At 32.0% G+C, this 24,760-nt stretch overlaps 4 protein-coding genes and 1 pseudogene across 9 annotated transcripts; 2 read left to right on the forward strand and 3 right to left on the reverse strand.

Moving 5' to 3' along the window:
- Window positions 1–1,943: 1,943 nt before the first annotated feature.
- Window positions 1,944–4,820, forward strand: LOC111207520 (annotated as a pseudogene).
- Window positions 4,821–13,356: 8,536 nt separating this feature from the next.
- LOC106407627 (F-box/LRR-repeat protein At2g29930) lies at window positions 13,357–15,515 on the forward strand. Its single transcript, XM_013848501.3, has 3 exons — window positions 13,357–14,697; window positions 14,793–14,933; window positions 15,023–15,515. The coding sequence occupies exons 1-3, from the start codon at window positions 13,630–13,632 to the stop codon at window positions 15,356–15,358; spliced, it is 1,545 nt and encodes a 514-aa protein (XP_013703955.1). The 5' UTR covers window positions 13,357–13,629; the 3' UTR covers window positions 15,359–15,515.
- Window positions 15,516–18,038: 2,523 nt separating this feature from the next.
- Window positions 18,039–19,609, reverse strand: LOC106410892 (UDP-glycosyltransferase 71D1). The gene has a single exon (XM_013851521.3). The coding sequence runs from the start codon at window positions 19,607–19,609 to the stop codon at window positions 18,209–18,211; it is 1,401 nt and encodes a 466-aa protein (XP_013706975.1). The 3' UTR covers window positions 18,039–18,208.
- A 611-nt stretch (window positions 19,610–20,220) lies between these two features.
- On the reverse strand, window positions 20,221–20,880 carry LOC106410894 (pleckstrin homology domain-containing protein 1-like). The gene has a single exon (XM_013851522.3). It carries the CDS (start codon window positions 20,878–20,880, stop codon window positions 20,443–20,445), a length of 438 nt encoding a protein of 145 aa, XP_013706976.1. The 3' UTR covers window positions 20,221–20,442.
- Window positions 20,881–21,632: 752 nt separating this feature from the next.
- On the reverse strand, window positions 21,633–24,555 carry LOC106411289 (anthranilate synthase alpha subunit 2, chloroplastic). Of its 6 annotated transcripts, none has more exons than XM_013852029.2 (11): window positions 24,236–24,553; window positions 23,971–24,164; window positions 23,696–23,885; window positions 23,462–23,613; window positions 23,253–23,368; window positions 22,927–23,173; window positions 22,783–22,839; window positions 22,562–22,714; window positions 22,398–22,478; window positions 22,234–22,320; window positions 21,633–22,168 (listed from the first exon to the last, which is right to left on the reverse strand). In XM_013852029.2, exons 1-11 carry the CDS (start codon window positions 24,465–24,467, stop codon window positions 21,806–21,808), a joined length of 1,872 nt encoding a protein of 623 aa, XP_013707483.1. In that variant the 5' UTR covers window positions 24,468–24,553; the 3' UTR covers window positions 21,633–21,805. The 6 variants fall into 6 exon arrangements, with proteins under 6 accessions (XP_013707483.1, XP_048608700.1, XP_013707482.1 ...); XM_048752743.1 differs by having other exon boundaries at window positions 23,971–24,167; XM_013852028.2 differs by having other exon boundaries at window positions 23,971–24,170.
- Between the last annotated feature and the right edge of the window lie 205 nt (window positions 24,556–24,760).

Raw genomic sequence — 24,760 nt, forward strand, 5'->3', positions numbered from 1 at the left:
TGATAATATGAACAATACAACTTTAGGTTATTAAACATCATATCTCAACTTCAAAGAGCCACTTTCCCCATCACACATAATCTCATTCATCCATAATTAGTGCCACACTCATGAGAGTACTAAATTAGAAAAAAAAAATTAGTCAACTCAATTAGCAAGTCTAAGATTTTACTATATAAACAATGGTATATAATCAAAGATTCACAATAAAATTAAACAAATTAACTAATATCCCGCCCGTAGGGCGGGCCGACCCTAGTTTATAAATAAATCAGTGTACTTTCTTATAAAAGATTATAATTATTACACCAAAAAAAGATTATAATTAATTTTACAAGATTACAGGGAAGCAACCACCATTTTTTACAGCAAAAAAATAATAGAAAAGGAAGAAGGATTGCCGATGCAATAAGATTACATTCGGATATGGAAACAACTTGAACAATAATTACATAGAGATAGGGATAAATCAGTAGATAATTCGTACTTACCAAACCATCCCGCCTGATAAATATTGGCCCACAGGCAAAAAAAATATTTTTGACCCTTGTTTCTAAAAAATAGTGATAATAATATAAGATGCGATTGCGGAGAAGCGAACAGAGGTCCATCTATATTTTCGTTGGACCCCAAGCCAATAGAGCTGCATGTTCTGTATGAAACATAATTGGCCCCAAAATATCTATATATTCGTCAGGCTCCAAACACATGCTCGATGGACTTCTATTCAGACCCGGCCCTGCCCGTCCATACCACTGGCTGCACCTGTCCGTATGGAACCAGCATTTTTGTTCACAGAGGCTGCACCTGTGTTACAGGACGTGGTAGATGTAACGGCCCGACCGCCTACCAAACTATCCACCCGTTCACCACGTGACTTTTCTCCGTGTTTTGGATTCACTTGCACGATATCGCGAATCACTTTCCGATAAGTCATCTATTCTTCCGATATTCCAGGTCGAACACGCTTAACTTTGAAATTCTAAACGGACAATGATATCTTAAATATTTAATATCTTCAATATTTTAGTGTTTAGTGGAATATACCGATAAAAAGTATTTATATGTAACCGTATATGAACCAACATAAATAGTTTCGGCATATATACCAAATTTATAATTTAATATTTTTATACCACATAAGAAAATGTGCAGTAGCCTTTCATATTTTCATGTAATTTTCACTGTTATTATAAAGAAAATGTAATAGGGTTTGTGGAAATCTATCTAGCGAGTCTAGTCTAATAATTTAACTAAAGATTCATTAATGATTTTACGTTATGAGATTTGTAATACAACTAAAAAAAATGAAACTATACAAATTAATTAGAAATTTTTTTTACAAAATATATGGCATAAACAAGGAATATTGTATTTCTATAACAGTTAAGTGATGCAACAGATTTGAATTTTTATAAGACAAATAGAATTGTAGTTTTATAGTTTATAGATAATTATTTAGTGTTAAAATAAAAAGAGTGAAAATATAATTTTACTCTAATTAAAATACAACATCTGATTAGTAATATTGCATATTCGTAACCGTATACGAACCAACATAAATAGTTTCGGCATATATACCAAATTTATAATTTAATATTTTTATAACGCATAAGAAAAGGGATAATTACTTTCCCTTTTGGTTTGCCGCCAAAGAAAAATGCTAGTCAAAAAAAAAAAAAACACTAGCATTTTTCTTTGTTCATCTTCAAATCGTTTTCTACTTGCCTATAACCAGTAACAAGATAAACACTATAATTAAAGATATCAATGCGAAGTCAAATTCATGGATCATCAAACCTACCCACTCTATCTGTTTGCTATATTTACGGGTTAAGATTGAGGGGTTTGAACTTATCTAAGTTATTAAGTTTTCAAATAAACAAAATAGAATGATATTGGAAAAGAAACCACAAAATTTGCAATGATTTCTTACTTCAATGAACTTTCTTAAACTTCTAAACAAGCTTGGCGTCTTAGCCACAGCTAGAACTGTACATTCGAGTACCTGTTCGGATACAGATCGGTTTTTTCGGGTATTGGATTTTTTGGGTTTGGAAATTAGACTATGTTCGGGTATTATAAATTTCGGGTCGGGTTCAAGTCGGGTCTTTCTGGGTCTGGATGGATTCGGTTCTGATGTAAAAGAAAAAGAACCTGAAAATGACCAAATAACCAATGTATCTGAAATAAGTTCGGATAATAGTATCCAAAGTAACCATATTACTCGATTCGGTTCTGGTATTTTATATCCAAACTACTCAAATATACAAAGAAATAACCAAAAATACTCAGTGGATACGGTTTTATTTAAGTATTTCTATTCAAATTATCATATATTATCCGAAAATACATAAAAGTATTGAAAATAACTAATATATTTAATTTATAATTTTAATTTAAATTATTAAAATAATTATACATATAATTATAAATAATATTTGTAAATATATATTTACATTTTGGATATTTTCGGATACTCATTCGGTTCTCGATTTGGATCGGGTTAGGTACCATTCTTCGGATACATCAATTTAGGACCAATTCGGTTATTTACTCTGGATCCGATCGGGTTCGAAATCCTGATTTTCGGATCGGTTTCGGATCGGTTCTTTGGTTCCGGATATTTTGTCCGGTCTTAGCCACAAAAAAAAACCTACACTGGTTAATAGTGGGTCCTTTGTTATTTTTTTTTTAGTAATCACGCTTAATTATTATTATTATTATTATTTTTGTAGAAACCTGAAGATGTAGAAAATAACTGGAAAATTTAATGCTACGTCATAATTGATAAAACGCTGCGTTCTGGCTCTTTCACTCTCGAAATCTCTCGTCAAATCCCCCTCCTCTTAACCAAATCAAAGCCGTTTCGTCTTCTTCGATCGATATCTGTTCAGTGAAAAACCCTAATCTTATGTCTGCTCAAAAGGTCTCTATGCGTTGTAGAGATTTTATCAGCAGTGTGCCAGATGAGGTTCTCGGCAAAATCCTGTCGTTGCTTCCGACAAGACTTGCTGCTTCCACAGCGGTTCTGTCCAAAAGGTGGAGGAACCTGCTTTCACCCTTGATTTCAGTGACGAAATTGGTAACCCTCATGGCGTCTTTGATTTTGTGGACACAACACTTGCTCTCTTAAGCAACTCTTCAATCATCAAAACATTCTCTCTTACTTTTAAACGTTCTCTAGTACGTCGTCATTGTGAAAGTTCTCGAGTGGACAAATGGGTTCAACCCACTGTCCTGGAGGGCGGCTTCTTGGAACTTCATTTGGATAGTAATTGTTTTCATCATATAGAATCCGAGTTATTCACGAGCAACACACTGGTCAAGCTCACGCTAACCAACGAGTTTTTTCTTGTTGGTCTTGGTCCACTAGGTGGCGTGTTCTTCCCAAACCTCAAATCACTTTCTCTCGTTTCGGTTGGGTTTTGGGATAATACGAGACGTATGGGTATCTCATCTCTGGCTGCCCACTGCTTGATGAATTGTTATTAAGTTATGGTCATCCCTCTGCTTGTAACGGGTTTGGGTTTATTCCTTCCATCCAGGTTTCGAATCCTGCCATTAAGATCAAAAGAGGGGCTGTCGCGAGAAAGTATACTGTTGATTTGGGCTCGCTTGTTGAAGCTAGACTTGATATTAGATCAAAAGAGGGGCGAGTTTTAGTTGTCGAGGAGGATTGTTTTGATGTGGTTGAGGATGATGGATATGATGATGATGATGATGAGGATAGTGATATAGATAATGAAGATGATAGTGAATCTATACTGGATATTGAATCAGCGGAGGAAGTTTTAGATGGGGATGAGAATAATGATACAGAGGATGACAATGATAGTGGTTATGGTGAATATAATGATATAGAAGTTGTTGTTGATGAGGATGATGATGATGATCTAATGATAGTATTTATGGTGAGGATGATCCAAATGATATTTTGCCTGATGTTACGGATCTGGTTGCAGGGATAAGCAATGTTAAAACACTTCACTTGTCTTCGGATTCTCTTGAGGTCACCATTGCTACTTCTTCTTATGTTTGATTGTCTCAGTTTGAAGTGCAAAGTTTCTGTTCTTATATATGTTTGTTTTTTTTTGTTGTGATAATAAATAAATCTCCAGATGTTTCACTTATACTGCAAATCAGTGCCGGTTTTTCACAGCCTCCTTACCTTATCATTTGAGAGTGACAAAGAAAAAGGCTGGCAGGTGTTGCCACTTCTCCTCAACAACTCTCCAAACCTAGAAACCTTAGTCATCAAGGTAAATATCAACTTCTTTTGATGCACACACTCCTTTCATTATTGTACATGCGTTTTGCTTGTGTCTATGCTTTCAGGGGCTTTTGCACAAAGTTACAGATAGATGCGGGGATGCCTGTGTTTGCATTGCTAAGAAAAAAAAGTAGAAGATGGAGGAACAAGTATGCTGTTTATCTACATGTCAAGTGAAGGTTCTAAACATTTCAAAGTACGGAGGAACTCGTAGAGAGCTGAGACAGATGAGGCTTTTCTTGGGAAATTTGAAATGTCTTGAAACCGTCAAGGTTGGTGTCAAAGCTGAGAATCACCGAGAAGACAACAATGTTAACAATAACTACCCGAGAATCACCAATGCTCCTACTACGCTTCCCAGAGCTTCATCAAATTGTCAAATTCATTTTTTCTGTATCTCTTTCTTACAAAGGAAGTCATTTAGAGGCTTAATGATCTTTTAGATGACGAAACTTTACTATTCTAGTAGGCTTATTTGTGACCCTTGAAACCAAGTTGATGATTGTTTCGGTAGTTTTTAGTTTTAGTTTTTGGTTTTTGGTTTTCAGCTTTTGGTTTTTGGTTTTTGGTTTTTAGATTTAGATTTTAGTTTTTGGATTTGCTGTATTTTTTTAAAAATTTCAAAAATTAACTAATACATTACTTTAAAATAATATAATAAAATATAAATAAATATTTATATTGAAATTTATCAAAATACTATGATTATTATTTTAAAATAAAATACAATAACATATTTTAATTATTATATTTTTATAAAAAATATATTATAGTAAAATATAAATCATAAAATATATATAAAATTACACAAAAATAAAAATATTAAATTTTGAAACTACTTAGAAATTTTTCTTATATAAATTATTTTTAATTTTTAAAACTTGAATAGAAATAGTTTTTCTTATATAAATATTATAAATGATACAAAAATAAAAATACATAAAATTTTGAAACTAATTATAAATTTTCTTATATAAATTATTTAAATTTTCTTAAAGTTGAATGGCAATTTTTATAATTCAGGATTATACAATATATTTTATTAATAAAACATATTATGTTTTTATAATTTTTTGTTATTTTTAATGTGACTAATAATTATTAAAATAATTCAATTGTTTTATTTATAGAAACTAATAACTAAGTTTTAAAATTAAATAATATTATTTATAAAATATATAAATTTATTTACAGATTTGAAACACAAATTAAAAGTACAAAATATTTTATGATAATTTTAATTTTTATGAAAATATTATTTATTAATTATTAATTAATTATAATGTAGTAGTTTCTACAAAAAAAATCAAAATTCGTTTTTCTTCATAAAAGCTCACAAAAGTTAGTTTTTGGTTTTTCTTCATAAATTGGTTAAATTTTTCAAAAACTAGTTTCCCTAAATTTTAGGGAATCTATTTATTGAAAATCTTGATTGGCAACTTAAATGGTTTTTATAAAAACAAAAAACTAAAACCAAAAACTTGATTGGATGAAAAATGGTTTTTACAAAAGCAAAAACTAAAAACTAAAGCAAAAACCACAAACAATCAACCTCCAAGTTTCCAAGAGGCTCTTTTAAGGTTTATTTTCAGTTTTCGGTTAAGTTTAACGAAAATATCAAAAAATTTCCCTGTTCGGTATCTTTCAAGAAAATAGTTCACAGTGCCCAACTCATGTAACATCAAAAATTTCTTGGCAAAACAAGACCAATGACATACAAAGTAAGGAATCAATCAATATTCATCATCAGAATGTGTAACTTGACGCGTTGACAATTGTTAAGAAACTAATTAACACGAATTGACTTGGCGGTTTAAATCCCCTATATATTATTTGAGAAGAATTACAACTTTTTTTTGTAGACACATGTCATCACTGTAATGATTTTTAATTTTTTAGAATCATTAGAGAAATATGTTGGTCCATCTAATTATATAATAATTTTTTTATTAAACTAACAATAAATTCATCATTAATGTACTTTATTATTTTCTTAAATAAAATTTACGGAATTGCTAATGTGGCTAAAGTATATATGACAATTAATGATTTTGAATAATAAAGATTTGATAAAAAATAGTGTATCTTCTATCATATTTGTTTAATTTTAAACTATTAAATAAATTAAACAACCACAATAACCATATAATAAAAATTTAGATTTTTATGTATAAGTTATATTTTGAATTTTTACAAACGACTATAAATTACTAAAACTGTTAAAAATCTCACATTCAAATTTTATGATCCATGGTTTAAAATTTTTGTTATGACAAAATACAAATGATTACAAAAATTATATAAGTAAAAAGTCTAATTTAATTAATTATTAAGATTAATATATATATCGTTTTAAATTAAACTATAAACCATATAAAATACAATATTTTAGTTTCAAAATTTACTTTGAACAATTTTTTTGATAAAATTTTTGAACGATCATTGACAACTTATTTTTTTTAAATTATAAATTAATAAAACTATTAATCCCACGATGAAAATTTTGTTATCAGTAATTTAAATTTTTTTCTATAAAAGATACAAATGATCAAAAAAACTATATGAGTAGAAATCATCATTTAATAGACATTAATATTAAAAATATACTAAAATATATTATCTATGTTAGTATCATTTAAATTTAATAACATATCCTATCAAATATTAAAAAATATATTTTTTGGATTAATAAAATTGATTTATATGTCCGCACTAATTTAATTATATATTTAATAGTTACTGACTTTTAATTATTTAATATATATTTATTATTTCATAATATGTAAAAATATTTAATACATAAAATAATTTATATATATAATATTGATCCGTGTAAGGCGCGGATGTTAACCAGGTTCTAGATTATTCGTCCAATATGATATTTGAACCTATAGGCTTACAACCTTATAACATCATAGAAAGGAACAACTAACAAGGTAGGTTCGAAGGTAAGCAAATGAAAAGGACTAGCTAACCAAAGGATATTTTTCTTATAGAACAAGAAAAGGCTAAAGACAATTATTAAATTGCATTATACTAATATGTGCGTGTGTGTGCGTGTGTGTGTGATATATATATATATGTTTTTCTTTTTATTGATGATGATTCATCACTTATATTTATATCACATCATTTAATAGGTTTTAATTTAAATATACATAAAATATGTTTCAAATGAATAAGAAGGTCATTTATATCTTTACAAAGTTAGACATATATTCATAATGTGATGACAAAAGACATATATACAAAATGTAAAAATAATATAGGAGGTTACTTTTATTTTTATATTTATTAACAAAATAGTGTTTTAACATATTTTACTTCAATTTTTTTATCGTGCTAATATATTCGACATATTACATTTTCAAATTTTACATTTTCAAATTTTACATTTTATATATAAGAGAGAGATTTGGTGAACAGATATTATTTAAACTGAAATTATAGTACACATTTAAACATGATACATATAAATTATTTCAAATAAATTAGAATATCTGATTAAAAAATAAGCAAAAATAGTTTTTAATAATAAAAGATTATAGTAAAATTGTAAATATACTATATTAATTACAATGCAAAAGGAATAAAATAATTACTAATAATACTCCAAAAAATAATATTTGTTTTGAAACTTCTAATTATTTATTTGGAAGACATGATTTATTTTTGTTTTAGTTGCATATAAAGATTTAATTTAATTTTATATTTTAAATAATTTTTATTAACCCAAAAGTATCTCAAACCTATAAAAATGCTTAGACTAAGAACAACTGAACAATTTTTCGAGATATTTAAATAAGGTTCAGATCCTAGTTTCATGTCTGCATAATCACACGAATTTAGTGTTGTGTGATTGATTTCAATCCGAATCTCTATAAAAGTCTACCTAACACTAAATCATCTCCAGGTGGTTTATTTTTTAAACTGTTTTGATTAATATTTTCTTTATAATGTTTAGCTAATTAGAAAAAGAAGCCTTTACACTAAATCAATTATTCAGTTCTCCCAATAGTAACAAATATGTTCTTTTTAATGTATAAAAGAAAAAGGTACAAATGATTAAACACAGATGCATCAGATGGAAAATTAATCCATGTTATTTCATCCATAATTTTGAGAAATTTTATTTAATTTACTATTATAATAAAAGAAGAACAAACCTAAAACTTGTAAAATTGTAAAATAATTAAATTTACAAGAAAATATTTTAAATAATGATAAAATATGTGGTTTCTAACGAGAACAATAAAAAATAGTAAACTAAATATTTTCAAATGTTTATTAATTTTAAAAATATTATTTCTTACCTTTTTACTTACTCACACATTAGTAAGATGAGTTTAACCTTAATACTAATAATAAAAGAGCATTTTACTCAATACATTTTATTTAAATAAATACTAGTTATTCCACTAAATTATTTATAAAGGAATTTTTTTTATAAATTAAAAAAAATATTCATTGATTTTTGATAAATATTATGGAATGAATCTTATTTCTATTTATAGATTTTTTTTAAATATTTATGTTGGTTGGAGATGCTCCACAACAAACAATTCAATAACAATATATAACTATGCCAATTTTACTTTTTAGTAATCAAATTTTATTATTTAATTCTAGAGAAATCTGTTATATACTAAATCACAAGTCATATAACTAATTAAATCCTGACACGTGGCATAACTTATTAAAAATAAATAATGTAGATAAAAAATGTTTTTGATCCTGATTTTTTCAAATACCAAAATTCCTAAAATTTCTCACATGATCACCACAACGTTCGAATACAATTTGAAAATTAAAACTGTTTATCTTCTATACATTTGACCTATGTATCTTACTCTATGTTTGATCTCTCTATCTTCTTCTTCGTCTCTCTTTCATCTTCTCCATAGCTTCATTTTTTTAATGTTGAGATCTTCACTGATCAAAAACCATTCCATACAAATTTATGATTATTCTTGATTTATATACAGTTTCCTCTTATTCTCATTTAATAATCTCTAAATTATTCATTTCAGTTTAAAATGTCACTTGAGTGTACTTTGTTCAAAAGCTTAATTTTCCAGTAGAAGAATGAAAAATCAAAGTTTTAGGAACAAAAATGTAACTATAAACATATATATCCAACTCTTATCTGGAAAATGAATATTTATAATATGTTTTTTCTATGGCTTATCTCTATGAAACTACTTCCCTTGCTTTTGCATCCAATAAATACAGAAACATAGAGCGAAGAAGGCAAAAGATCAAGAAAACAAACAAACGAACTTTCTCTGCAACAAACTAAGAACAAGAGCATAACCGTAAGTAATCTGAAACCAAGTGGTATATTTATTAGTTCTTCTTTGATTCTTTTCTCATATGCTACTGTTTAACTTTTTTATATATTTTTTTTTTTAGTTTTGAAGAAATAATATCTATGACCAAGAATAAAATAATGTGATGCCACGGCTGCCGAGTAAAAATAATGTCAACAATTATTATCACCAAATTTAAGTATTCACAAATTTGTTTGATATAGTTTAATCATTTCAAAAATCTGTTTTTAACTACACAAAATTTTTGTTTTTATAAAAAAATCATTTTTCATTATCTTACTAATTTTTGTAAGTATTATATAAAATTGACTATTTTACAAAATGAATAATTTTAGTTTTATTATGTTCATTCTAAGGAAATTTATTTTAAGGAACTTAATTAAATATAATAAAAATAAAAATATATTATTTCTAAATGATAACCACGTCCAAAAGATGTGACTAAAATAAAATCAATTTTGATAAAACACAATAAAATAAAATTATTTTTGAAAAAAATATTTAAATGCAAGTGGAACTGAGCCGTGCGTAGCACGGAGTAATACTATTTATCCCTTATATATTAAAGGAGAAACATTTGTAATAAATGTATTCACATAGTAATTGACACATGTCATCCTCACAAGCATTCCAATTTTAGAAGGGTGATGTGTCGCTTGCACAGAGCTTCTCAAACCAAAATCGCATAATTAACAAAATATGTTTCCAAATTTGCATCTCACGTGAACATAAAGGGTTTTGGTATATGAGCGTTTTCAGACACGTTGAAAGTTTCTCGACCTCCGATATCAGCTTCGGATTCTATACTGGAGATCATGGAAATGGTGAACCGTTTGATGATTATATGGGAACGTTAGCGCATGCGTTCTCGCCCCAAATGGACATTTCCACCTAGACAGCACCGAGAACTGGATAGTCTCCAGTTGATTTGTGGCGACGGATTTCCATCGGAGAGAGCGGATTTGATCTTGAATCAATGGCTGTTCATGAGATAGGACATCTTATAGGGTTAAGTCATTCTCGGTTCAACTCTTATCATTGTTTCCAACCATCACGACTGGGAGACGTAAGGTTGATTTGACGACCAATGATGTAGAAGGAGTTCATGTATGGTCCAAATCCTAACTTCAACGGCTCTAGAACTCCAACACCGTCCACTCAACAACGAGGAGACACTGGGAGTGGCAACTCCGGTGCTGCTGTGATGATCACGGTTCTAGATCAGTTTTGAGAAGAATATTAATGTCGACAGTTAGATTGTTGCTGTTGTATTTATCTTAGATAATTGATTTCTTACATGAATAGATAGGTCAATAGTTTATAGATTGTGGTACGGTTTGTTCTTTGGTTTATTTTCGGTTTTTATCTTCACTAATTGGTTCTTCATTCATGCATTTTTTAAAATATATTGTATGAGAAAGTGATCAAGTTGAAAAGAAGAGAGGAACATGAAAATGATAGTCACTACAACAACCAAAACTAAGTTTCAAATCTAAACGAAGTAACATATCAATTTTTCAGATTTAGCTATTTATCTATGCAAGACAACAGAAGAAAAAACTTTCAGAAAAAAGACATAAAAAGAAAAATATGATCAAAATAAAGTAAAATATTGGTTCACAAATTCCCCCCATGACTTGATTGAGCTAGAAGGTTAATCTGATTATTGTGTATCATGAATTTCAAACTATTTAATTATCTTCGCTATAAAGTTCAAACTATTAATTAACTTAATTACTGCAATTGCTTAAAGTTGAGATTAGTTAAGATGGTAATCACCAGCGAAATATGCTGAAGTGTCATCAGCTTAAACCATTCATTTGAATATGTAGTTGCATTATTTCATCGAACTCTTATTTTAACCCCAACTTAATTTAACTTAAAACATGTAATCCTAAAACTTAAACTATATTCTACATAATTTTGACAACATAAAAATAGCTGATAAATTTTTTTAAGTAAATTGTGACATTAGAAATTTGTATTTGTTCATCAAATGTCAGTCAATTTAACCTAACTAATTGTACCATAAAAAATCTTAATTGCATAAAACAAAATTATGATATACATAATTAGAAATATAAAAAAACTATAAGATGTTTCACGATTACTACCTGGTTGACTTATTATTAGTATACTAGTATTCTCTCCCGTGCTACGCACATGCATTATTATTTGTAAACATATATTTTTTAATAAATATGTAAAAGTTCCTACAATATGTATTATTTTATTTTTTTTAACTCTAAAGAAACTTTATTAATAGAAACATGGTTATTATTATAAGGGTTATTATTGATAAAGTTAAAGAAATAAATAGTCTATTGTTTATATTTTACAGCACTTAAATATAGACCCAACATATCAAGATAAAAGATTGATTTAACTTTTTCAAAACCAACAAAATATTAGTATGAGAGATAAAATTCAGGAAAACCATAGCTCTCGTAAAAAATAGTTAGATATAAACAATATTTTTGTAGAATATTGACGTTATCTCTTGTAGTTTTTTAGTTCTTCTCGATGTGTCATTGCAAGTTGTATATTTACGGGACTCTACAGAATTAGGTAACACTATATAAGAAAAAATAAAATCAAATGTGTATATTACTCCTAATTCCTAAAGTAAACAAAAATATTATATCTATACAATTATAAAAACATGTATAAAATAAGGAAAACCAACCTGAGATTAGGCCTTGATCTAGAAAGCAGACATGAGATTCTTTTTTGTTTCCTCTACCACTTTGAGTTTCTTAAGCCCAGTTTGTTTTTGCTTCTAGTTATCACCACATTTTTCTTTTCTTCATCTTGTGGTGCTTCTCAAGTTTATTAGTGAGCTTGTTACTTTCCTCTCTGAAATCATCACCATCACAACAAATAAAAAATTTCAAGCATATCGAGAATTAATTTAGTCAATTTAAAAAACGGCAGTGACCTAATTTGTGTAGTTTACCTTTTTTATCATGATATCTGCATAAAAAATCTGTAGCTTTTACCAATATCCAAAAGAGAAAAAAGAAAGAAAAAAAAATCATTAGTAGGTTATAAAAGAAAAAAGGTTCATGAAAAAAATCAACATGACATAAATTATGATCTAAGTATTGAAAAGTTTGACCGTATGTAATTAGTTTCACTAACCTGAATTTTAACTTCATCTGCCAACTTCCCAAGATGTTTTTTTAAGAGTATTGCTGCCACTGTTTTGATCAAAAAAAAAAAGAGTATTGCTGCCACTGTTTGGCCGAAGACATGTCGACCTGGACATAGAATTGTAGTCCTGATGTCAATGTTGATACAATAATTAGAAGTCATCGATCTGTCTTGTTAGACATTGAAATTATAGAAAAAGTCAGTGGAACAATTGCAGATTGAGAAGAATTGATAGCATCATGAGTCAAATCTTGTAAAGAAAAAGTCTTAACGGTTTCAAATTTTGAGATCATGAAGTAGTGAGAGAAATATTATTGATTTTTATTTTATCTTGATTTATATGTAAAAATAATAGAAATCAATTATTTTAATAAATAACGGTTCTGTTACAAAAAGCTTTTTGTGAATTTGTATTTTTAATTCAAAATTTTAAATATATACCATGTGTCAGAATTTTATTGGCCATGTGATTTGTGCTTTACTGTATAATGGATGAGAAAAATAAGAAAATTGTTAGTTTATATTTAGACTCCATAAAAATAAGAGATGCAAAGAAAAATTCATAAAAATTGCTTTACCAATAATCGTAAAAGGTTGGTTATTTGTTTTTCTTTTAAACTTCCATATTTTGTTTTGATAATGTGTTTTACTTTTTTGTATTTTTCAATTTTTTTAAATAGATTTTCCACGTGTCAGCTATATAGATTGATGATGTGATTTGCGGTTTAGTATATAAGGGATAATTGGGAAATTTAATGACATGTCATAATCAATAAACCGCTGCGTTCTGGCCATTTACCCTCGCCAATTCCAAATCAAGCCGCTTCGAGTTCGTCGATCTTCCCTCTTCAGTCAAAAACCAACCCTAATCTTATGTCTGCTCAAAAGGTCTCTATGCGTTCAAGAGATTTAATCAGCAGTATGCCAGATGAGGTTCTCGGCAAAATCCTGTCGTTGCTTCCGACAAGACTTGCTGCTTCCACAGCGGTTCTGTCCAAAAGGTGGAGGAACCTGCTTTCTCTTGTAGACACCCTTGATTTCAGTGACGAGATTGGTAACCCTGAAGGCTTCTCTGGTTTTGTGGACACAACACTTGCTCTCCTAAGCAACTCTCACTCAATCGTAAAATCATTCTCTCTGAGCTGTAAACATGAAAATTCTCGAGTGGACAGTTGGATCCGCACCGTCCTCGAGAGCGGCTTCTTGGAACTTCACTTGAAAATCGTATCTATGCAGAGTATAGAATCTCAGCTCTTCACGAGTAACACACTCGTCCAGCTTACTTTATACGGTGGGTTTTGTTTCGATGGCACTCTCACTCCTCCTCGGGGTGGCGTCTTCTTCCCAAACCTCAAAACACTTAATCTCGTTTCTGTTTGGTTTTGGGATGATAATATGTTTGAGTTTCTCATCTCTGGCTGCCCCTTGCTTGATGTACTGTTGCTACATTATGGTGCTTCTGATGGGCTGGGCTTGAGTTCTTCCATTGGTGTCTCCAATCCTTCCCTTAAGAGGCTTACCGTCTCTTACCATTTTCTTTCTCCCGATGTTGAATTGTTTCGGACACCCAGTCTTGTCTACCTTGACTATTCTGGTTACGCCACGAGACAGTATCGTGTTGATTTTAGCTCGCTTGTTGAAGCTAGGCTGGATCTTAGATCATGCCGAGAGGAGCCAGTTGTAGTTGTCAAGGAGGATGGTGAGGTTGATGTTATAGAATATAATAATGATGATGGTAGTGCTTTTGGTGAAGATGATGATGATATAGAGGATATTGAAGCTATACTGGATCTTGAATCATCTGATGAGCAAGTTTCAGATGAGGATGACAATGATAGTGGTAGTGGTGAGGATGATGATGATGATGTTCCTGATGTTACGGATCTGGTTGCAGGGATAAGCAATGTTAAAACCCTTCGCTTGTCTTCGGATTCTCTTGAGGTCACTATTGCTGCTTCTTCTTATTTTTTATTGTTTCAGTTTGAAGTGCAAAGTTTCTGTTCTTAGATATGTTTTGTTTATAAATAAATCTCCAGGTGTTTCACTTATACTGCAAATCAATGCCGGTTTTTCAAAACCTCGTTACCTTATCATTTGAGAGTGACAAAGAAAGAGGCTGGCAAGTGTTGCCACTTCTCCTCAACAACTCTCCAAACCTGGAAACCTTAGCCATCAAGGTAGGGTAAATATCTACTTCGTTTATTACAGACACCCCTTCATTGCTATATATTATTCTACATTAATTTTGCTGTGTCTATGCTTTCAGGGTCTTGTGCACAAAGTCACAGATAGATGCGGGGACGCTTGTGTTTGCATTGCTAAGAAAAGGATGAAGAAGATGGAGGAGGAGGAAATATGCTGTTTATCAGCATGTCAAGTTAAGGTTCTAAACATTTCAGGGTATGGAGGAACTCGTAGAGAGCTGAAACAGATGAGGCATTTCTTGGGAAATTTGAAAAGTCTTGTAACCGTCAAGGTTGGTGTCAAAGCTAAGAATCACGAAGAAGACGACAATTTTAACAATAACTACCAGAGAATCACCAGTGCTCTTACTAAGCTTCCCATAGCTTCTTCATCAAACTGTCAAGTTTATTTCTTCTGATTTCTTTCTTACAAAGAAAATCATTTTGAGGCTTAATGATCTTTTAGATGACAAACTTTACTTTTCTAGTAGACTTATTTGTGATCTTTGAAACCAAGCGGCTCTTTTTAGTGATCTTTGAAACCAAGCGGCTCTTTTAAGGTTTCATTCAGTTTGATTTCAGTTTCCAGTTTTAAGGAAAATATCAGAGTAATTGCATATCTTTCAAGAAAATAGTTCACAATGCCTAACAACATACTTTATCATCTACAATTCACTTGACCAATTTGATGGAGCATCAAAACTTTTCTTGCCAAGATTTTCGTAACTCACTTTCCCCGATCTTGGGGAGGAAGTTTCCTAACACACTTTCCCAGATCTCCGTAAGATTTTCGCCCACGTGCAGCTTGTTATTTTCTTCATTTTGCTTGTTATTGTCATCGTTTTTGACATTTACCTAACTTGGTACACTTACTAACTTACTAGTATTGTAGATGACGAGGCTTGAGTTGCCAAAAAGAAGTATATATGCAATTACACCATTTTTGTACAATTATTCTTCTTAAACATGACAATAATAAACGAAGAAATTAGCAAACATACACCAAAATTAGCAGAAAAGAAGGGAATCCATATGTTTACCCTTAATGTTTCTACCTTTTTTGATAATCCGCGTTTTAAATATGGGAAAAATAACCCACTTAATGATAATTCATTTGTCATCCAAACAAAATGTGACTAGGGCCCAATAGATGGATTAAACTCATTAACTACTAAATGAAAACATGTAATAACCAATGAGCTTTAGCCTGGACTATAAATGTTATTCATGTTCATCGTTTTTGATTGATCTAACTTGCTACACTTGATATTATTTTAGAAGACATTAATTGTTACATGCGACTACTCATGGATAATCTAAAGTACACACAACACTAGACAACATACGTTATATGAGACAGAGAAAGAAGAACAAGAATTTTAAATTAAGATAATACTATATGAACTTGAACGATTATTGCACATGACATAGACAATGCTGAAGAGAGCAACAAAGAGTAATTAAACAAAGAAATATCGTATTGGGAGCAAACATTAATCTGAAAAATAAGTCTTCTCATTAAAGAAAAGTTATGTATCATTCCCGTTAATTTGCTATTTGAAATCCCCTATATATTATTTGTATTTATGAAACATTACAACTTCTTTTTGTACCCACGTGTCATCGCTAGGATGATTCTTAGAATTATTAGAGAAATAGGTTGATCTATCTAATTATATAATAAGCTTTTTATTCAACTAACCATAAATTCATTATTAATGTCATTTATTATTTCCTTAAATAAAGATTACAGAATTGCCTAATGTGGGTAAAGTATATATGACAATTTATGATTTTGAATAATAAAGATCTGAAATGTATCTTCTATCAAATTTGTTTAATTTAAAACTATTAAAATAATTTTTAAAAAAACGCAATAACCATATTATAAAAATTTAGTTTTCTGTATATTTTATATTTTGAATTTTAAAAAATGACTATAAATTACTAAAACTGTTAAAAGTCTCACATTCAAATTTTGCGATCCATGGTTTAAAATTTTTGTTATGACAAAATACAAATGATTACAAAATCATATAAGTAAAAGTCTAATTTAATTAATCATTAAGATTTAAAATATATATGTATATATATCATTCTAAATTAAACTATAAACCATATTGAATAAATAAATATTTTTGTTTCAAAATTTACTTTGAAAATTTTTTTTTGATAAAAGTTTTGAACTAACATTGATAAATTTTTTTAAATTATCAATTACTAAAATTATTGATCTCACAATGAAAATTTTGTTATCAGTAATTTAAAGTTTTTGCTATTAAAAATACATATGATAAAAAAAAACATATAAGTAGAAAACATCATTTTTTAAAAAATAAAAAAATAAAATAGACATTAATATTAAAAATATACTCTGTATGTTAATATTATTTAAATTTAATTACATATCCTATCAAAAAATATTTTAAAAAATATTTGGATTAATAAAATTGATTTATACGGTCGCACCAATTTAATTATATATGTAATAGTTACTAACTTTTAATTATTCAATATATATTTATTATTTCATAATATGTAAGAACATATAATACATAAAATAATTTATATATATAATGTTTATTCCGCGCAAGGCGCAGATCTTAATCTAATGTGTTATTAAATTGTTGTTTCACGTCATTGCTGTTAGCTTGCTAATTCGTAAAGTAGCCCGTAGCACTGATATTTTGAAATAATTAAACTATTTCTACGGATTTTGTTTACGTGTGCGGATTCAATAATGTCTTTTTAAAATGAGGCATAATAGACAATTTTCTCTATTTAATTGACAAAAAACTATATAATACATTAAATTAATGTTCAAATTGTATTATAACCAAGTGATTTAAGTTATTATAGACTAAGTTTATTTGTTTGGGTTTAACTTTCACTTGAAACGAATTAAAGACAAAAACTATATTATATATATATATATATATATATATATATATATATATATATCTTGTTTTGGCACTACTAATATGAATTAATTTCTTCGGCTGAGTAGTTTAGATATTTTATATTCTCATAAATGAACAAAATTTAATTAGAGATAAAATTAGCTAAATGGCGTTTTAAACGATGACACTACGTTACATATACAGTCAATTAATATACATTTAAGCACAATATCAAAAGTTCATATAGTTTAAAAAAATTATATTCAATTCACGAAAGAATACACATCTTTATAGAATTCGTGAAAGAAAATGCACGAAAGAAATGGTTGCAGTTAGGAAAAGGTTGCGTCTTCTGGACAAAGAAAAAGGCTAAGGCTTGATTCCTGCCACGTCCTGTATAAATTTGGCAGTAGCCGTATACGAAGATCCACCATTCAAGGTAGCTTTCCGCACCATCTGAGAGACATCTATCACTCTCTTCCTCACCAAATTATCATCCTTGTTCATCATCACACACCGAATCGCTCTCTCTATCTCGTTTGCACTTACAAGCTCATCAACAAGTACCCTGTAATCAAGCTTCATCTCCACCGCGAGCTTCAGCTCCTTCACCATCATAAACGCATTGAGCTGTTGCTCTGCATACATGGGCCATGTCACAGTTGGCACACCAAACCATAAACTCTCTACTATTGAGTTCCATCCACAGTGAGAAACAAAACTTCCCACTGCCTTGTGGGCTAGTAATTCCACCTGAGGAGACCAACCACATATCACTCCTCGTCCCCTGACACGGTCAAGGAATCCCTCGGGCAAAGGATCTTCATTTTCCACCTCTTCAGTGCGGAGTGACCAGAGGAATCTGCACTGACAAAGCTCAAGTCCACCTGCTATCTCCTTCACTTGATCACCTCTTAGCCTGCCCATACTCCCAAAACAAAGAAACACAACTGACCCCTCGGGCTGGCCATCAAGCCATTTCATCAACTCGTCACGACGGGCCATGTCCTGATCTGGATGAGGCTGGGCCTTGGGGTTAAATATGGGGCCAACGGCATAAACAGAAGGGTAGTCCTGTTCATTAAGAAAATGGTTCACAGAGGTAGGCTCAAGATCAAAGGAGCTATTCACTAGGATCCCCTTGGCCTTGCTAAACAAGATTGCAAGCTTAACATAGGCATCATAACCATCTTCAATAAACAGAGCTGAGGGTAGAACGTTGGCTGGGACAGGGTTTACAAACCCAGGAATCGACAACATTTCTCCAGAATCTCTTACGAAAACCGATGTGTCTTTACTATGTCGATCTGCTAGATACTGCATCATAGCTAGGAACCCGGAGTTTGTAGTCAAGAAGACATAAAAAGGAAGAGTTGCATCTTTTGTAACGTCAATCATGGGGAGACAGAAGAAATCAGCAACAATCCCTTTCACCGAGACTCCAGGAGAAGATAAGATACCCATGACTATATCTCTCACAAGAGGGATGTTTCTGTCAATGAAATCGTACACAAAGGCTTCCACAGACTGAAAACTACCAAATGATGGTTTATCTACCAACTCAGGGACATCAATGAATCTAACAAAGGGCTGAGACGAGCCAATTGACTTAACATAGGAATCCAGATGAGACTGACCTTGTAGCTTCATCAGGATGACGGTGACACGGATCCTATCATCCTGGTCAATGAGACGCCTAGCAAACTCAAGGAAAGGAACAAGATGACCAACAGTCGGTGTTGGGATGAAGATGAGCTCTGTAATCCCCATCTCTAACAACAGATAAGCTTTTGTTCTTGTGTTGACAAAAGAGCATCAATCTACAAATTGTAGAAGAGAAAATTAATTACATTTGACTTTTGTCATAATCAGACATGATGATGGATGATTGCTAATGCGTTCGGTCTACCTAATGTTGAGCTGTTGGCCCTTGGCTGTTTCAAGAGAGGAAGATAACTAAGAAAGTTAAAATATTGGCCGACTACATCAAAAAGAGTGGGATCCACAACCAAAAAGAAAGCTACTTTCTTTCCATCTACAAGCAAACCAAAAGAAACTGATGATTGCATCTCTTCTCTCCACAGATGATATATCAATGAGAATCCTGGAAGCTTGTTCTTGTTCTGAAAACCTTTATGTTACTGATCTAACTCGTCGCAGGAGCTTGAGACCACCAGATTAATCTTCAGAAACTCTACACAGCCTTTATAACTTTTTAAGTCGGTCAACAAAACCAGAATACAGCAACCACATAGTGTTCAAGAATTCATTGAATCTGTTAAGAGTTGAGCAAAAATAGAAGCTGAAGAAGACAAAAGGGAAGATAAAGAGGAAAAACTCACAGTCACTAAATCGTTCTGATAAACTAATCACAGATGATAGATACCAATTCATTCTTCTTAACGAAAACATCAATCATATAGTCTAACAACTTGTTGAAAAAGCAAATATAGAAGCTGGAAAGACAAAAGTGGAATAGAATCAGATACAGAACAAAACCATAACACAAGAGACAGAGAGTCGGATCAAGAACTTGAGAGGCATACATACATACACGGTACAGTAAACGGAATCAAACATAGCATAGAGCTAAAAATAAGAAGTCACCGCCTTTGATCATAATCAAGGACTTCAGAATCAGTAACCGATCTCGAGTGCTGCACGATGGACCTTCCAATAGAGTTGATCCACTCTTCCTTCTCCTTCTCGTTATCAGCTATGAAGAACATGGTGATGTTCCCGCTCGAAATCTCGAAGGCGAAAGGCTTGTTCACCACGTCCTCAGCTCCTTTCACGGTGAGACAATCTCCCACCGAGATCACCCCACGAGGGATAGATCCGCGGGTTAAGGCGGAGGATTGATCCTTGAACCACAGGAGCTTCCCTCGCTTGAGCACGAACCACCGTCTGCGCCAGGTCTTGATGTAATCGCCTTGCTTTGTGAGCCACCCCGATCGCTCCGGGTTCGACCAGAACTCTATTCCTTCGTAATCTTGCCGGTTCGGGTCCTGGCCTGTAGCGATTCGCCAGAGATTCTCCATCCTCTCTCCCTCTCTCTCTCCTAAAATCTCAACTGTCCTTTTATTATTTCTTTTCTTTCCTATCAATTGATTCTATGAAAACGCAGCGTATTGACTACTCTTTCAATAATTCGACCCTGCTCACGCTGCCTCTCTGCGTATGATGGGGACACGCAATAACTGTTGGAAATTTTAATTTATTTGTGGAAGTTGGACTTTTGTTGATTATTAGACTCTCCGCACTAAACTTTTTTTACATTAAATATAAATAAATATATGTGACGAGAACATAAAAGGTCTTTAAATTTATTTAAATTTTAAATTTACTACTATTCTTAAAAGAACTCACGTTATTGGTTTATAAATTTTAAACATTTTTTAAAAATTTATTGTAACTTGTTTAACGATTTTCAAGAGTTGAAAACTATTGTTATTGGTTTATCTATTTTTAAATTCTTAACAAACTTATGTTACTGATTGATATATTGTAATATTATAAAATTTTGCTGTATTGGTTTGGTAATTTTTAAATTTTGATTCAAAATCTATTGTTATTCAAAATTTTGATTTTTTGTTGATTCTTACCAATTTCATTCATCAAATACAATTTTCAAAATAAATACGCATCTCTTAACATTTTATTCATTAATTTTCTAAAGACAGACTAAAAGTTTACATAACCCATTAGTAGTTAATAGAAATTAGATAGGAATAAAATGTTATTTTCTTAACTAATAGTTTCATTTTGATTTAATGAAAGTATATAAAATGTATTAGGAGGATACCGAGTTTTTTTTGTTTTTATCCCCGTAGAAATAGAGTATAAAACTATTTGCCCGACAGAACAGACTGAGGACACTAGTCCAAAAATTCTAACACAAAAATGAAAAATCTCACGAATCAAACAGCTCGAGTGTGATAATACTGGCAAAAGCAAAATCCATGCTTATTCTAAAACGTTGTTGATGCGGGGCCTAGTAACCACAGGTGTCTCAAGAAAAGAAGACTCAGCAAGATCAATGGCTCTTGCTAAAGCCGCTGCTTTGTTCTCACACTCCCTCTGTTCATCCTCAGGGTTACTGTCTGCCACCACTCCAGCCCCAGCCTGGATATGGGCAATCCACTCTCGACGTCTCTGAGAATGCTTGTAAGAGTACAATGTGTCGTATCGTGTATTTGTTGGGAAGACCATTGTTCTGAGAGCCAAGGCAATGTCCATGTCTCCATTAAACGAAATGCCTCCAAAGCCTCCACTGTAAGGACCGCGTCTCGTTACTTCTAGTTTATCAATTAGCTCCATTGCTTTTACCTGTATCAAGTGAGTTTCTTTTTTTTTAGTACGGTGAATGTGTAAAAATGTGTTTATGGTTTTACCTTTGGGGCTCCACTGACTGTTCCAACGGGAAGTGCAGCTCTAAGAGCGTCCCAGCTTGTCAGATCATCGAGTAATTCGCCTTTTACCTGCAACAAAGGAGATATGTTGTTGAGTGACAAAGCAGAAACCATAGTTTTTTTCTCAAATTGCAATAGGGACATACCGTGGAGCTTATGTGCATTACATGTGAATACCGTTCTATATTCATGAGCTTCTCAACCTCCACAGAACCAGGCTTTGAGACCTGAGTTCACAAGCAACTCCAACAAGTTATAGATTACATCTCAAAAACTGCTATTTGGTTTACGGAAAGAAAAGGTTATTAACCTTGCCGACATCGTTCCTTCCCAAATCAACAAGCATGATATGCTCTGCGCACTGTTTCTCATCGCTCAAGAGCTCTTTCTCCAGCATTAGATCTTCTTTGGGTGTCTTTCCTCGTCTTACAGTTCCAGCAAGGGGGCGATTGGTAATCTTCCTCTGTAGCGGACACACATTGAGCCATTCATTTTACTTGTAAACAAAGAAGGTACTGAGGAAACACTTACATTTTTCGAGCGTAACAATATTTCTGGACTTGAAGCAACTAATATGCATCCCCTAGCCTGTAAAGTTAAAATCCACAGATTAGTGATATCAATCTTCAGAAATATGGAAGGAAACAAGGACCAAAGGTGTATGTGTATGTATACCTGTAAATAAGCCATGTAAGGGCTTGGATTAACAATTCTAAGAGCTCTATATATCTCAAAAGGGTCCGCAAATGTCCGCCTTTCAAACCTCTGACTAAGAACTATCTGAAAGATGTCCCCAGCCAAGATGTGTTCTTTGGCTTCCAACACTGCCTCCTTGTATGCCTCACTCGTCATAGTAGATTTCTCCAACTTAGGACCGAACTGCTCAGTGCGTAGTTTTATGAAACCAGTAGGCATCTTGGGGCTGCAGTCAAAAGAAACATCTACAGTTAGAAAAGAGAAAACTATAATCCATAAGACTGGTATTAGAATGATCCACTCACGGTTTCTGGTCTTGGATTCTAGAGACTAGAGATTCCAACTGGTACATTCCATCAGTATAATTATCTTCAACAGAACGATCCTTATCTATCCGCACCCAATGGATCACATACGCTTTCTGTGGGATAGTATCACAATGAATCAACTACGTGTCTAGCTAGATAAACTCTTATATCCATAATAACGCAGCATAGATGGAACAAGAGTGTACCTTCTCAACATGATCAAAGACGATTACATCATCATAAAGACCCAAATGAACATCAGGAAGACTCCTATCATCCTCAGGAGCATTAGAAAAAGGAAGCTTCTTCTTCTCAACAAAACGCACAGTGTCATACGAGAAGTATCCAACCCAACCACCTAAGGAGAAAACCCTTCATCAGATAAATAATCCTAACTACGAATAACAAAATCATAGCTTTAATAGATTCCTTCCTCTTACCGCAGAAAGCTTCAGGCAACTCATCAATCCGTTGAGGTTCCCATTCCTCCATGATCTTCTGAGGAACCATCATTGGATCATCCACTTCCTCCACCGTCCTACGAACAGCTCCATGGTCCATGACAGTGACAACATTCCCCTTGGCTACAATCTCAATCGTGGGTTGAGCTCCAACTACACTATACCTCCCCTAAGAGAGAGATGATATCTCAAAATCTTCAATTCATGAAATTCAAAAGAAAAAAAAAGAACTCAAAAAAAAAGAAAAGGCTAACGATGTTGGAAGCTTGAAGACCAGGCTCCACTGACTCAAACAAGAAGCTGGGAGCGTCTCTATCGTCTTCTTTAACCAAACATCTGTACGCAAGTATAGGTGTGAGATGATCCGAGAACACGCATCGGTATAGAGGAACTAAGTTTCCTTTCTCCGCTGCTTCCTTGAACTTTGTCAGCTGGTTCACTGATGAATCTGCTGCTGGAGAAGTTAAAACTCGATGAGAATATTTTGGTGGGGCCGGGGAGAGTTTTAATAGTGTGTACCTAGAGATGGGGTTGGTGAAGGAGAGGATTTGATAGGATGAAGACGCGAGGGTGGGAGGAGTTTTGATCTGGAGATAGATGATACATCATTGCAGTGAAGAGAAGTAGTAGTTGAGAGGGAAGCGAGCGACGACGGGCACCGGAAGGAAGGTGGCGGTCGATGATGTGTAACGGCTATGGCCTTAACGGCCGAAAGGTTAGATTTGACGGAGGAGATTGAAACGGCAGACATCTCCAGTGATGGCTTTTATTCAATTATATTCTCCAAAGAGTTTAATCTTTAAAGAGACTGACGAGTGATTTCGTATCAGACGCAACTAAATTTAATAAACCAGTTTTCCCTAAGCTTTCTAAGAAAATTACAATAAATGACGTCATAATGAGCAGAAACTAGGGGATTTAATTTATTTGATTGATGATTTGAGTTCATTTTGAAAAATTCAAACTGTTTTGTCTTTAGCCGAAACAAAAATTAATTTGTGTGTTTCGCAGTGATGTATAACAAGTAGAATCAATACATGATTT

This window comes from Brassica napus, chromosome C3, assembly GCF_020379485.1.
Source record: "Brassica napus cultivar Da-Ae chromosome C3, Da-Ae, whole genome shotgun sequence".
In the NCBI taxonomy this organism is placed as follows: domain Eukaryota; kingdom Viridiplantae; phylum Streptophyta; class Magnoliopsida; order Brassicales; family Brassicaceae; genus Brassica; species Brassica napus.

What these genes read in the sequence shown, in the direction of transcription:
- LOC106407627 (XM_013848501.3), top strand. Translation starts at nt 13,630, where the DNA reads ATGTCTGCTCAAAAGGTCTCTATGCGTTCAAGAGATTTAATCAGCAGT. An exon ending in TGTCTTCGGATTCTCTTGAG is followed by an intron (nt 14,698 to 14,792) that starts GTCACTATTGCT and finishes ATAAATCTCCAG; the next exon opens with GTGTTTCACTTATACTGCAA. An exon ending in TGGAAACCTTAGCCATCAAG is followed by an intron (nt 14,934 to 15,022) that starts GTAGGGTAAATA and finishes CTATGCTTTCAG; the next exon opens with GGTCTTGTGCACAAAGTCAC.
- LOC106410894 (XM_013851522.3), bottom strand. Translation starts at nt 20,880, where the DNA reads ATGGAGAATCTCTGGCGAATCGCTACAGGCCAGGACCCGAACCGGCAA.
- LOC106411289 (XM_013852025.3), bottom strand. Translation starts at nt 24,467, where the DNA reads ATGTCTGCCGTTTCAATCTCCTCCGTCAAATCTAACCTTTCGGCCGTT. An exon ending in GTCTTCAAGCTTCCAACATC is followed by an intron (nt 23,886 to 23,970) that starts GTTAGCCTTTTC and finishes TCTCTCTCTTAG; the next exon opens with GGGAGGTATAGTGTAGTTGG. An exon ending in CAGTCAGTGGAGCCCCAAAG is followed by an intron (nt 22,169 to 22,233) that starts GTAAAACCATAA and finishes CACTTGATACAG; the next exon opens with GTAAAAGCAATGGAGCTAAT.
- LOC106410892 (XM_013851521.3), bottom strand. Translation starts at nt 19,609, where the DNA reads ATGGGGATTACAGAGCTCATCTTCATCCCAACACCGACTGTTGGTCAT.